The 15,713-nt window shown below is 37.1% G+C and overlaps 1 protein-coding gene across 3 annotated transcripts in view; it reads right to left on the bottom strand.

The window, feature by feature from the left end:
- VIT (vitrin) overlaps positions 1-15,713 on the bottom strand; it is a 1,072,224-nt gene that overhangs the window by 403,893 nt on the left and 652,618 nt on the right. For all 3 annotated transcript variants that reach the window (XM_044057778.1, XM_044057780.1, XM_044057779.1), the window contains one exon: positions 9,235-9,300. In XM_044057778.1, the coding sequence (XP_043913713.1) occupies positions 9,235-9,300 (66 nt within the window). The remainder of the gene's footprint in view (positions 1-9,234; positions 9,301-15,713) is intronic.

Raw genomic sequence — 15,713 nt, 5'->3', positions numbered from 1 at the left:
GACAGATTCACTCCTAAAAAGAATGCTGCCTTGGTATAGGCACTCAGGATACATGGGTGGTAATTGTTTGGAAGAGGGGAAACCTACTAGGCTCTATGTGTGGGAATCATCAATGTATGATTGCAATGTTGTGGGTATGAGGAACCACACCACAAATTAATGTTGAAAGTGTATATATGATATGAAAGACCTTGAAAAAGACATGCAGTATAGCAACAGAATGGATGGTAACCAGGGGCGGTCCCCCATTCCTTTATAGTTATTCTCATGGGACTGGCATCAAGCTATACTTCAGGCACAATCAACTGCTACACAGATGGAAATAGAGATGGTTGGTCTCCTGCCTCGCTTTCAGGACACAGTGAATGTTGGGTACAATGCTATGATTGGCCTTGGGTGCTCCATGGTGGGCCACATCTCTATAATAGCTAGATCTTGAGAATATTAACCAGTGCTGCTGCTGGTACCCTGTACCCTAGTACTGCCCATCACTACAGGTCTGTGAGCATCCATGCTGCACACACTGGATGACCATCACATGGTATATAGTCTGTGCCTACTGTGGTTAAGGTACCCCATTCCCACAGCAACAGTAGGGTTGGATACTATGCAGGACAATGGTGGAAGGTCACTTAATGTGCATGCAGCATACAGGTCATGATCCTCCAGTTTTAGCACATTTGTAAATATTATGGTGCTAGGCCTGTGCCTATTGCATTTGACCCACTGCACCCAAACCATTGAGTAGAGTATATCAGACACAGATGCCACTCCTCTGCATGACCTCTGTCTCTGTATCTGCTGTAGGTAGAGACAGAGGTCATGAGAACCCCTCTGCATGACACTTGTCTCAGCCTACAGTGACATGGATTCCCCCACGGTAGTGTAGGCTGCCATTTGTCCATGTATTTTCATACATCTATATAAAGGATGATGGCTGTAATCATGCCTATTTGTGTGGTATAAGTGGAAATAACGGATGCATAGTATGACTTGAACATCTACTGCCAACCACAGCTGTTAGATAACACAGCATGCATCATTTGTTCTGTGTGACATTGTACTGACACTGTGTACCTGTCAGGGCTTATAGAGGAGGACTATATGAACGATTCAGGTCAAGAGGCTATGGTATGGGTCATGTGATCAATGCAAGCAATATGACAAATTCTTCAAACAGAGTTGATTTTTTACAATACAAAGAACGGATTTCTAAGGATTGTACCACACTTAGATTTACTACCACATATGCTCGCAATACCAATCAATTGATTGCAAGCATTAATAGACATTGGAATATTTTGCAATATGATCCAGATATCTCCAATTTTATTCCAAACCAGTGTGAAATTTTCATACAGGAAAGGGAAAAATCTAGGTGGCTTTTTCAATCATTTCAAACACGGCAACAAGATCACAAATACGCAATTTAAACAAACTACACTTTCTGGGGAACCTCTAATAGGCTGTTTTCCATGTGGACACTGTACCCACTGCGATAAAATCAATAAATCCAAACAGTTTTCTAGTAGGAATTGTTCACAGGTATATGACATCAATTTTTTTGCAAACTGCAGTAGTGACTGGATTATTTACATGGCCAGTTGTCATTGTGGTGCTTTCTACATAGGACAAACTTCACGACCATTTAGAATTAGAATATCAGAGCATACCAGTAACATTCGTAACAAGAAAACCAGCAGTGCACTGTACAAACATCTTTTGGTACACAATTCTGCCAAATTTACTTTTATTATTATTGACATCATATCAGGAAACAGGACCAACAAAATAGGATGGCACCAAATTCTCAATAACAAAGAGAAAAAATGGATAATTAAACTTGGGGGATTATTCCCACCTGGTCTCAATGAGAATTTATGACCCACCAATAGGGAGTTAGATGCCTCTATATTAGCTTATCACATTTATGCTCTGTTTAAATACACTGAAGAAGGTTGTGTTTTTCTACCAAAACCAGTCTGTAACATAAATGTGTAGGTTTGTTAACCTATAATAAATTTGGATCTTATTGGATCAACGTTTGCTGGCTCCACTTTTTTCTTCTTTATACAGTTGATTTGAGGGCCGTGCAGCTGCTCACCGTGCAGGAATTTCTTTTTTGAGGACTATATGTTGCCACGTTGCCTGTGATACCATATACTGTGCATAATATGATCTGGATGGGTGCAGTATGGCTGCTGCTGGTGGCCTGCTTGCCCCAGTGTTGTAGCTGAAAGAAGCTGAGGTGGTCACTGTGGCTCCTGATGTTGCCTTGATAGAGGATCCTGGGAATGTTGCCTATCCTCCCTTCCAGTGCTGAATCATATTGTGCAACATACAGCATGTTACAAATATCTGTCATATTGCAGTGCCTCCCAGATGTACCTAGGCAGCAGAACCATGACTTCAGCATGCCAAGCATGAGCTCAACCATGTTTCTGGTTGATCATCATGATGCTGTACTGCTGTTTGACTATGCCTTATAGGTTCCATATGGGTGTCATCAGCCAGGGTTCCAGAGCCAATTAGCATCACCTGTAACACATTAGGGACAGGATGGAGATATTTGGAGGAGGGGTTAGAGTTCTGTGCCTGTTATGCACATGGCTGTGGATATATAGGTGTACCAGTGCTCCTGAACCTACCTACTAGGTGACCCTGTAGGATGCTGTATGAACCAATTGTACAGATTGTGGACATATGAGTTATTAGTCTCTGGATGTCACACATTACTTTGAGTTGATGGAATGGTAGTCCTTCCTGCTGATATAATGTTGTCCAAGGATATGAGGCAGGGCCTTTATTTTCAGATAGGTGCAGTCTTTGTCCCTGGCTCTTTCCCTTGGAGTGCTTATCCAGATGTGGAAGCACTGTATCAGTGAACATTGTGTATATTCTATATGCTTATGCCTTTAAAATACCCAGGGTGTCCTCAGTTTTTTTTATAAAGTCTCTATAGTCAATACGGTATCTGCTATACATACTTTGGTATCCATAGGTATAGGAACTCCATGCACTCTTCCAGTTTCAGTCTGTGGACTAGACAAGTCTACTAATGTCCATATAATGTCAACACCAACATGCCGCCATTCCCAAACATATACATTATCCTTAATCTGCAATATTTTCTAGCATGTGCAGCCATAGTGCGCACCCAGGTGACTGACGTTTGTGGTAAGCAAATGTTATTTAACATCTGTCACTTATGCTTCCAACATTCTGTCTGGAGCACAATAGTTTGGTGATATGCTTTTGCCTTTATATTTAGACACAAGTGCCTGTACTATTTAGCACCTAATGACAATGAATTATGACTTACGTTCCCCATTTTCATTTGAATGTCATTATATTTTATTTCAAATGCTGCCTGTTCTCTCTGTCTTTTTGGTCTGTTGCTTCCTAATGCCACATGGCTCCATGAATTATCACCTAGATATGCATTCTTATTTTTGGCTGGCAAACACAGTACATACATTTAGAAATGTCTACAGATATTTTGCAAATGTCCACTTTTTTAAAATCATATAGGGCTGATACAATATATGAAAGGCAATACCAATCTAGTAAAGGTCAGTGTTCCAAGGGATTTGGTTATCACTGAGTGTTGTGATAATATTATAAAACTGGGAAAAAAGCAAACTCGTTAAGCATTTTTCAGAAGAAAGAAAAGTGCTTAACAATATTGTTAAGCACCTTTAAGCAACTTTATACTCTAACCTCATGCTAGGTCATAAACAGCAACCACTAGAGAAGAGTGGCATGAAGCTGAAACAGCTTCAAAAGCTGTAAAACAGTGGCAGTAATACATTTCACAATGTGACCCTTTTTTGTCTGTGGCAGTGCAGACTGTGCTACAGCTTTTGAAGATGTTACAGGATCAGCTGCATTTCACTACCAAAACAACAACACAAGATACCTGTCATCTGCAGAAAACAAAAAAAAAACAAACAAAACATTTGGTATGCAAAATGGCACTTACAGGTGTTCAGGACCACTACAGATTTAGGGATTTACAAAAGATGATCTGAGTCAGAAATGTGTCTATTATTTATAAGACATTGCTAAATTGTGCAGGAGATTTTTGCAGCTGTAGAGCTCTCTTATTTTTTTAATTTCTCCAAATCTTTTGGGTTTCTAATACCATGATGAGAATGAACCCTATTCCTAAGTCAAAGCATGATTAAAGTTCATGAAATTTATATTGTTTCAATCTTTGTCAGCCAAAAGTGCTCTTTGCAGTACCTGCAATATGCCTAGTAATGACTCCTGCAATTCATACGGAGTTACTTGTATTGGTAGCATATCTAAATATGATTGTAGACTCTTTTCTTATAAGATCCGTTGCTCCTACTACTATTGGAACTATCTGGGTATCTTTCTTCCACATTACTCTCATTTCTGCTTTCAAATCCTGATATTTTATGACTTTGTGTCTCTCTGTACGCAGGACACTGTAGTCACTGGGTGTGGCGATTTCAATGACCAATGCTACATTTGTCTTCTTTTCTTGGACCACTATATCCGTTTTTTTAGCATCTATCTTTTGAACTGTTGGTAATGGGTGATCCCATGTGATATAAACTTCATCATTTTCTATGATGTTTCCAGTGTTTTTCAGACACTTCTGTACCATAATGTTTGCACAATCCTCAGAGCAACAATCTCGCCACATTATTATGCCTTTCAGTATACAGTCCAACCAGCAGTGAGGTGTGGAACTGTTTCCAGTTCTGTTTTACAAAACTTATATTTATCTGTTTCTCCCACATGTTCAATGGACTACCAATGTGTACGTAGCCCGCTATCTTGTGCTGCCAATATTAACCTTTCATCTTTTGGTTTGAATTCGCCTCTCCTTAACCGTTCCTGCATTCATTCCTGATCAACATGAGGTTCTTCCAGAAGTCTTCTATACTTTCAACTATATTTATGCATTTTCCACATTTCTTGCCTTCTCATCTGGTCCTTCAGCTGATATTCTTTCTTTTGTTTTTTGGCACATTCAGTTGCTGCCTGTTTTTTATCCACTTGTGGTTTGATTTCCATTCCTGCTTGACGCCAATATGCTTCTGCTAGCCTAAGCAGGGATGCCATCTTAGATTTATTCTCCTCATGTTTCAAAACTTTCACTACATTTGGGTCTTGTGAAGTCAGCAGATATGTCTGGAGTCCCACAATTGCTGATCTGTACATGTAATCAATTTCAAGGAGTCCCATCCCTTCTTCAGAATGAGGAATATATAATCTTGGTATACACTGATTTTTATAAATTATTTGATGAGCATGAAGCATCCTTCTTGTTTTCCTATCTGATCTATCCAACAAGTTTTGGAGCCAGTCAGTCACTCCAAAACTGTAAATTAGAACAGGAAGAGCAAACTGGTTTATAGCTTGGATTTGTTCTTAGATGTCAACGCTGTTTTCAGGATTAATTAAGTCTTCTAAAGTACTCCTTATTAAGTTTTATTGACATTTATTCATGTTTTATTGTTGAGCCTTCATCAATTCCCAAATATTTATACACTCCCTCTTGCTCAAGTTCTTTTATATCACATTCTTGTCCCAAACTGATGTTTTCTTGGTGCTGCAGTTTTCCTGCTTTAAAGGCTGCTTTTGCACATTTATCAAGACCAAATGACATTCTGATATCATCTGAAAAAGTTTTGACAACTTGCAGTTGTACTTTCAGTTCCTCATCTGATGAACTATACAGTTTCAAATCATCAACAAAGAGAAGATGAGAAGTCTTTACACTTTGTTTTCTAGGAGCCAAATTTTAGCCATGGCCTAAGCTGTTAAGTAGACAGCTTAATGGATGAAGGGAAAGGCAGAATAGCAGCAGTGACAGTCACCCTGGAATATCCCCCTTTGAATTTTAATCCCTGGAATAATAATTTGCCCTCTATCATGGCTTAATTACAAAGTGGTCTGCCACTGTTTTATGGTCACAGTAATGTAGCTTATCAGTGTAGGCTGTAGGCTGTATCTTATTAAGTACTCTTTTATCCATGAGTGTAGGATACTATCAAATGCTTTTTTGTAGTCACTCCATGCCATACTTAAATTCTTCCCCTTTTTACAGTTCTCCATTATCACTTTATTTAACAGCAAATGCTCCTTTGCTCCATATGACTTTCTTTTGTTGCCCTTTTGTTCTACTGCCATAATTGAATTTTCTTCTAAATGACTATAGACTCTGTCTGCATCATTCCAGTGTATAGTTTATATGTTGTCGGAAGACAAGTTATTGGTCTATAATTTTTAGGGTAGCTTGCAGGTTCACTCTTAAGTAGGAGCATTGTTTTTTCTGTTGTTAGCCAGGTTGGTGTCTGTTCAGAGTGTGCATATAAACCTTCATGCAAAGATGTTAATACTTTTAACCAGAAGTTAGGTACTGTATCTGGGGCTGGGGTTTTTCAGTTTGAGGCTTTTCTTAACTTTGTTTCAATCTCTCTAGCTGTTACTTCTTCCCATTTCAGATCCTGTACATTTAAACTTCTTATTCTTTCTTTTACTTCTGTCCATTTAGCATCTTTGTTATGTTCCACAGGATCTTCAGAGATACTTTTCCAAGTTTATCTATTTCTTCATTTTTGGTGGTCTTTTAATTCCTTTTACCTTATTTCCCAATTCTCTATAAAACTTTTTTGGGTCATCAGTAAATTGCTTATTTTGTACTTTTTCTTTGTATTTATCTGAATATCTTTTACGTTTTTCCACCTGTGCTGAGATTTTTAGTTTATTTGCAATAGTGCATGATAGATCTTGATCTGTTCTAATACTGCGCATTGCTTTTATGACGTCTATATTTCTAAGTATTTTTGTCGCTCTGTTCCCTCTTCAATACTCTTCTAACAGTGACACTTCTTATCTTAGTTGCTTTAAAGTTTTCTCTATTCGATACTTCCATGATGGTATTCGATTTCTCCCCTTCCTTTCCCTCACTATCCTATGTTCTTGTGGTAGAACTTTATCAGTTATTAATTTAGCTGCACAGTAATATATCCTGTTTACTTTTGTTATATTGCATGGGTCTCTATGGACAGTCCTAATTAATGTGTTCATTTGTTTTATCAAACTTCTGACGTTCTGGGTTTTATTGACCTTCTAAAGTCTATTTTTTCCATTCATCTTAATATGCCTATTTATCTCTATTAAGTCAAGCAACTCTTCTCTTAGCTCATTTTCTTCTAAACTGAGGACACATTACAGTGTGTTGTAACTGCTGATATGTCAGTACCAAAAGCTATTGGCAGCTCCATGAGGGTACAATGATTTCTTCTCACAGCTGATGCCCTAATACTGGGGCAAATTCCCATATTGCCTCATGAATGCTGCTCTAGAGTTCTGTACTAAGTCAATGTATATACTTTTATTACTTTGCAGTCTACAGATATAAGAGACTCGTACAGAAAATGTAAGATTAAGTGCTTATTCTGTTTACATTTTTATTTTCTCATCACTGTTACTAGGATTTTCTGTACTGTCAGTCATGCAGAATATCATTTCCTGTCCAGTAAGAAAATGGATAGTGACTTAGTCCTTTGCAGATCTATTTTCTTTCCTTCTTTCGTTTTGCACTAATTCCATTCTGACCCATTAAGCCTCTCTCCTGGTTATTTAACTAATGTATTAGCTCCTCCAGACATAATAGCCCTATGGCCCATTCATTGCTCTCAGTGCAGTAGTCAAGCATCAGGAATGGTATCGTAATCTGTGAACATATCAGGGTTTTTGTTTAAGGTCCAGCTGTTCCCCTTAATCTTGCCAATATAACATGCAATGGACCTTTGGCGGGGTTCACCTGCTTCTTTAAGTGATGTAATCCTTAGACTCCCCTTGAACAAGCACCTGCACATGAAATCTGTTCTCCACTGGAGACCCTAGTAATTGGAGTGTGTACTTGGGCATGGACAACCAGGCCTCCCCTATGAGGTAGGTGAGGAAGCACAGCCTCATCATTCTTCCCTCTCCCCTGCCAATTTCTCCAATGACTGGGTTGCTAACTGAACTATTGCTTTCCACCAATATGTGTCTAAGGTTCTAAGAAAATCATTGTATGCCACTCAACATATAAGTAAGGCCGTGGCATCTAGAGCCAGAGAAGTCATTATGCCACTGCACTCAGCCATATGTTCATAGAAGGTTACTAGGCTAGTGGCCCTAGAGCCCTTACAAGACTAGCCATGTTAATCCTGAGTTTCCCAATTTTCCTTGGTTAGATGGACGTAATTTTCAGAATGAATTTATGATCAACACCAACTACCCCTGTCCATGAGGGACATGGGTGTCACCCCTGGGGTAATTTTGCAGTCTCCCATCCATTTGTCTAGGTTGTCGTCATCACTGAGTATAATGTCTCCTTCTGTATGTACCTGACCAGGCACATTCAACAACTGGAATGTTCACTGAGGTTTCTCGCAAAAAGAATACAAGGCATGAACAAAACATTGTATGCAGATCACTTCAAACACGTAACTCTATACTGTGTTTCCTACAGAATGCTGAGAGGTGATTTAGGTGATTTATGCCTGACATACAACATACAAGGCAACCTTGGACCCCATTCTGATGGACCTTTTGTATATCTGCAAAACAAACAGCAGCAGAACTATTAGACCTAAAAATTTAAACTTTGCTTATAACTTAAATAAGGCATGTTGGAGAGACAGATATGTATCTCAGAGAATCCCCATCCATGTGAAGCAAAGCCCTTCCCTAACCCTATTCAAATGCAACCTGGAGCACTGGATGCAAATTGGAAATTCACCCTTGTTCTGACACCTGTGTGTCTGATGGACAGAGGCAGCTGTTACATCATGCCCTGACATTCACTCCTTGAAATAACCTTTAAGGTACAGGTGAGATCATTGACACATTTTATACTCAGTGCAGCAGCAAATCAGATTGCTTCCCTCAATCCCTAGAGCAGCAATGGCCACTCACTACCAGCTCCTCCTACAAGTGCCTGTAGGTCACGTTGGTTATACTGAGGCTTTATTCCTAATGACACACAGCAGACTCCTACGGCTTCTTGTTATCTAGGGCCTTGAATTGTGCTTCTCTTTGTTCTTCTCTTAGAGACTTCATGCTGCTTTCAGACATTGTATTTGTATGTAGTAATGGCCTAGCCTTCAAAGTAAACTCTATGGCAAAAGCAAATCAGGATTCAGTCAAAAAAATATAAATACCTTTAACGATGACATCACTGCTGACATCATTAAAACCTACCTGAGTTAACAGGAGAACCGCTGGCAGACTTCTGGACTGCAACTGCTGATTCCTGTCTGGTAAGGCCTATAATATAAAGACATGATTTAGCATCATCTGTACAAGACAATCCTCTCATCTATTACTCAGACATTACATACAGAAGTAAAGATGTTAGCCTTAAAGCATATTGATGGTGAAAGACTGTCCTGGAAGCTGGTAGTACTGTCTATAGTATATGACAGTAGAGTCAATTTTCTAAGTGGTGAACTATGCTTCATTTCGTAAAGGAAAACTCCACCTTCTACTAAAGTTTAGCGCAACTCTTTAGGTTGCTTTTCTCCCTACAATCCATTCATCCATTTGCAACCCCTTTTTCGGTTCCAGTATTATGTAGATGCCAGAAACTTGCTTGTACTTTATAAAAATGTCATTTCTATGCCTTGGAATCAAAGGGAAGGAAAAGCCACCCACTTTTTTATAGCTTAACTTCTCACATAACTTACAGAGGAAATTGTCTATGCCTGCATGACATACCACAGACATGGAGAAATTTGTAGTCAGGTACTGTTGACAATCTTATATTGGTAATTAGTCCTGCTGATGTCAGGCAGTAGCTACTGTAAAAAAAACAAAAAAACAAAAAAGACAGGTGTGAAAATATTTTCCACGGTCTTTATTGCAGAGAGGAATAGAATTGATTCACAGCTGCTTCCAATGTAGCCATGCCTTTCATAGCAAAATAGAACAATTAGATCAGTCAATGGTTCAATGGTAGTAATCAATTATTTTCACAAATTTAAACTACACTTTGCTATCACTCAATCTCTTTCCTCACAACCTTCCATACTAACTCCTCTTTATTCTCCAGCAATGACACATCCTTCTATTAACTACTTATAGAACTGAATCTTAGTGTTGTGTCTTAGAACTAGAACTAGATTAACTTTTTCTCAGGAACAGCTCTGTTTGCTTGTCATATTTTCTGTTGCTTTCTGTTATTCACTTTTTGTGTTTCTACCAATGATGTTACTAATTATTTTTATGCAAGTTATGTTCTCTAAAAATGTCATGTACTACAGTACTATACTTTAAATAAGTTATGTCTTTAAATATGTTGTTTGCTATACTCGGTCTACTGCATTTTAACTTTATGATGATGTGGAGTTTTTCTACATGGGCCTTCGGTGAAAAAGAATTCTTGCCCAGTCTGACTTTCCTGTCAACAAATATCAAATAAATAAATAACATTTCCATAAGCAGCATTACAGTATTAAAATGCTAAGCTTTACATTTAAACATTTTTATACTACTTTACATTTTAAGATGACCTAAATGTAGTATCAAAGATGTCTGTACATTTAGAAAAAAGTCAGAAGATATTTGTTCAGTTCATCTTGGACTATAAAAATATTACTTGAGCAAAGGCCTACAATTTAACTACTTTTTAGTTGTAGCTTAGTATACTGTAAAACAATCCCTGAGACACACACAATTAGGGGCCATTCAAGAAATAAAAGCAGCAGTCCTGCTACAGAAGGTATATAAGATGCCAGTGACTGACACTAATCCCATTGTATGTCAATGATATGGGAATACATCACTACTTCCTTATGTCTAGCATGACTCATATAAAGTAGACTTCAAATGGATTATGGGAAAGAGAAGGGCTTAAAGAAAAACAAGATCCTGTTGATATGCCAAGACCCATTGGCAGCCATTTTGCAGAAAACATATTAAAAATCTATAAGAAGCAGTCAGAGTGATTTTGAGTTGCTAAAATAGCTCAGAAAACAAAGATAGAGTGAAAAAATATTTTTTTTTAGTTCTAAGGTAGAGTTTTCCTTTAAACAATAAGAACAGTTTTCATATGATGTATATCTGTGTTTCTGCATTTAAGTATTTTATAATATAGCTACATATGGGAAGACTATATACAAATGTAACAAAAAGCAAACACCATCAACAGGCATGTAGTTGAAAGAAAATGACTGGCTATAGTACCCATCAAATGTACCTACCCAATGAGCCAACAATCACTAAATAAGCAATTAAACCACATAAAAATATAAAAAAATATATTAATGTGGTGAATTTGTCGCATAACCTCCCCTTGCATATATATATATATATATATATATATATATATATATATATATATATGTGTGTATATATACATATACTAACTTCATGGTCTCATCACAGCTAAGTAAACATATGTTCCATACATATGAATTACTGCCAGCAGATAAGTAAAATTTGTTCTGGAAAAATCTGGTAACAAAACAACAAAATTATGCACACATAAAAAATAAACACATTAAGATACAAAAGGAATTGGCACCAGTGCTCCTCCTGGCACACAGCACAGCAATCACACAACTTCACACAGTGAATTACTGTTGGCAGTGACGTAAAAGCTCTACGATCAGACATTCAGCAATATCTGAAATACTTTACCCTCAATAAAACGCAGGGCAAACTATCCTTAACAAACACTGACAAGCCAACAGTTGATGAAATTCTCATCTGACAATATGCAAAGCTGATCAACTGTGAAACTTTGACAATATATGGTTGTATGACAGTAAATCGGAAAAGACAAAATTGAACTGCAACCCACTGTGCATAACTGCTTGAACTACAGAAAAAAGTAAAAATAACAAAGAAGAATAAAGAAATCCTGTTATATATACCGACTCTGAAACTGCACTATAGTAGTGAACCCCCCCCCCCCCATGCGCCACTTTTGTAATACCTGCTAGCCATAACTTGCAACTAACCTTGCAAAAACCCTTTCGGTGACACTGCTACTATTCATACACATTTGGCCTGAATGTGTTGTCGGTTTTGGTGCTCTGATTGCAAAAGGAAACTAACTCTATGTTTCTTTTTGTGATCATTTTTGGCTTAGATACTTAGAGGTTTATGATATATTGAACACTGCAGCGCTGGCATTGGTTGGTTGAATTTGATGCATTTGGATTTCAATAATTCAATATATACTTTTATATCTATAAATCTCTCTCTCTCCCTCTCTGTGTCTCTTTCTCTCTCATATATATATATATATATATATATATATATATATATATATAGATATATATACACACACACAAGTGCAGATGCTTTGATCAACAGTGTGTTTTAATGTCATCTGTTTATTCGACTGCTTTTGGTCGACTAAACAGAAGGTCTATAGATGTACAAGACTGCAATGTTCTTGGAATTTGGGAATATTCCTTTTCCCTGATTTAGTGTGATCTCGTAGTTAGTAAGCATATAATTAGCAGGGAGTGCAGAGGGAGTTACCGCCCTGCAAAAAATGTTTTTTTTTTTTATTATCTTACAGAGTTCTGAAGCTAAAACATCATGTCTCAACTTCTGAAATATGTATTAACTGTAAAAAATAAACACACTCTGAAATTAGCAAATATTTTTCTTTGACTAAGGAGCTTCATAACTCTCTAGTACCAGAAAGTTTGGGAAGATGCAATGCTCACATAAAGCCAAGTGTGTCTGCATTTCATACGATATCCATCCACCTATTAATGCATTGATTTATATCCTTTGCAGTTTTTTAACAAGTAGTCCCACAAATTAGGATACTTGCTTATGTATGCTAGAAATTTTTTTTAGAATTTTTAGATTAAGTGCTTTCTTCTTAACTAGTTCCTGGTCACCAAAAATTCACCCATGATGACATTAAAAATATCACAGATATGCCTCTGTGTAAATATTATTCACAGGTATGCCCAAAAAACAATTATACCATTTGCAACTGTGGATACTGGAAACAATATGACCTCTATGAAGACCATTTAAAATGAAAAAGCCAAACACTTTTGACTGACTTACAAGACCAAAATATATGTAACAAATCATCAGTCAAGTTATGATAACATGTTGAATAATGTGGGGAAGATAATTCACTGATAGTCGTTACTATATGAGGGGACAAGTAAGCATTATGCAGTAACATAGATTACTGATGAATGCATTTTGGGTAAGGTAATAATTTACAGGCATTCTGCAGGATTAGATGCCAGTTTGGAAAATGTGCAATATTTTTAGACGTGGACCAAAATGATTTCCCAAGTGAACTATGTAGTCGTACCTCACATTTATAATGGAATTATAAAGAAATGAGAGAAAACAGAAAACAGAAGAGACTTGAACCTCAGCACTGAAATAAATAGGACATGCTGGAGGGACAGATTCATAACCCAGAGGCTCCCTTCACTCTGGAATAAAATCCCAGTCCAGGTTAGGCAGAGTCCCTCATTGACTCTCTTCAAGAGGAATCTTGATGAGTGGATGGGAGATCGTAGGTTTACCCCATGTATCAGTTCTGTGTCACTGTTAGACAGAGGCACAGTATACTAACCTCAAAAAAGGGCATAGCAAAATAAATTTAAAATGGGTGGCGAAAGCCAAACACATTCTGGCTAGGCTTATAAATGCCCTAGGGCAGATAGCCTGGTATGAACCTATGAACACATTTTCTTGGAGTAGTTCATCCAAGATGAGGTAAGTTTACATTTGTTTTTATTATATTTTAGAAGTGGTGTAAACTTTAGTGCAGCAGTCATGATCAAATTTTGGAGTGGGCAAGAAACAGAGGGTTATGTTTGAGTCTCAGATTGTAACCATATTATTATGTGTTTGAGACATGGATGTCAATAAATTCACCATGAGAACAAAACTTGAAAGGTAAATCTTGGCATCCATGTTGAGAACATGTAATGACATTATTGAGATCAGTGAGACCTGATCATAACTCTTTGGAATGCATGGTGTTTTATCTACTCCTTTACTATCACTTATAGAAAAATAAAACAAGTAAAACATGTTTTACCAGCTTTGAAAGCCTTAAAGCATTTAACGACTGTTGTCACACAGACAGCATGCAAATATAATTGGAGGAAAATCTGGGACACTTTTTAAATATTGCTACAACAAGTTACTTTCATAAGTTACTTAGAGAATGAAAATATAAGGCATGACATTGCCTTTCTAATGACCCAACTGTAACAGCACTTAGGAGTTATGTAACAATTGTTACACATCTCTGAAAATGATGTTATGGCCAGGCCTCTTGCTACAGAAGTTTCTCTTTTTTCTGATTTCAGAGCATAATCACAGTCTTGCATGCACTAGAAAGTTTTTTATGTTCTACTCATAGCTGCCAGCCTCTTAGAGTAGGAATTCTGGACAATGTCTAAAATAACTGGGGGGGGGGCAAAGACCCCAAAATAGAGACAGATCTTAAATATTGTTTTTATAAACTTAAAAAGTTGTTAGAATAACAGGATTTGGGGTAGTGTGCATTTTCTGAAGGATATAAAGATTGAAACTCAAATGTATGTCATTATTTAGTGACTTTAATCATCAGTCATATGCCAGAAAATCACACATTTTATGTGGAAAAAACAAAAAATGTTAGGCAAAAATCTGGACATTCTGCAAACATCTGGACAGTTGAGAGGTACGGTTCTACTTTGAGATCATAATGCTATTGGAAATTGTCTCGTTGAATGTATTAAACAGGACAGTTATACATAAAGTAGCAGAGGAAACTGTTCATCACTAAGCGATGCATTATTAATTGTGATATTTGAGTTATCAAAGAAGGGAAAAAAGTTAATACAAGCAACCCAAATCTTCAGTTTGAGCTTTTGATATGCAAGTCCATAATGGGGTATTTCATGGGCTAAGTTTATAATGACCTGAAGCAAATAAAAGCTTAATAATCCTTAATAAAAGGTAAAAGTCACTGAAGGGTTGGTATTTTAGATCACCTTTGATTTTATGGTGATTAGGCTTAGTTTCTGAGTTTTATCGCTCTGGAGAAAATGTCTTAAAAGTTTACTATCTTAAAGCACTCTGGTAAGATGCATTAAATTGTATTGTATTAAAAATAAAAAGAGACAGGGAAATATTCATTTTAACTACTGATGAGCTCTCCAAAAGTTTAAACTTAAGCTTGGACCACAATATGAGAAACATTTTTATTTTACTATTTGAAAGACTCATATTGAGATGAGTGTGTGATTCCAAGCCTGGCTTGTATTTGATCCCTAAATATATAAGTTCATAAAGTGCTATGTGTGTGATATGTTTATTATTATTATTAGAATGCTTTTTATTGAAGTTGGCTTTGTGATTCTGTCTCTCTCTGGTTCTAGCATGCTCTTGTGAGGCAGCAGAAAAAAACACTGAGCTTTTTCCACTGTCTTGCAAAGCCAAATTCAATAAAAAGCATTCTAATAATGATGGAGGGACAATAGTTTAGTCTTTAAGTAAAATATTGTCCTTCTGTCATTAGCAAGATAATACACACACACACACACACACACACACACACACACACACACACACACACACACACACACACACACACACACACACACACACACACACACACACACACACACACAGACACACACACACACACACACACACACACACACACACACACACACACACACACACACACA

This window comes from Protopterus annectens, chromosome 1.part2 (genome assembly GCF_019279795.1).
Source record: "Protopterus annectens isolate FY-2018-M chromosome 1.part2, PAN1.0, whole genome shotgun sequence".
Taxonomy (NCBI): Eukaryota; Metazoa; Chordata; order Ceratodontiformes; family Protopteridae; genus Protopterus; species Protopterus annectens.
Note: the sequence above shows the minus strand (reverse complement) of the source record. Positions and strands in the feature narration are given on the sequence as shown.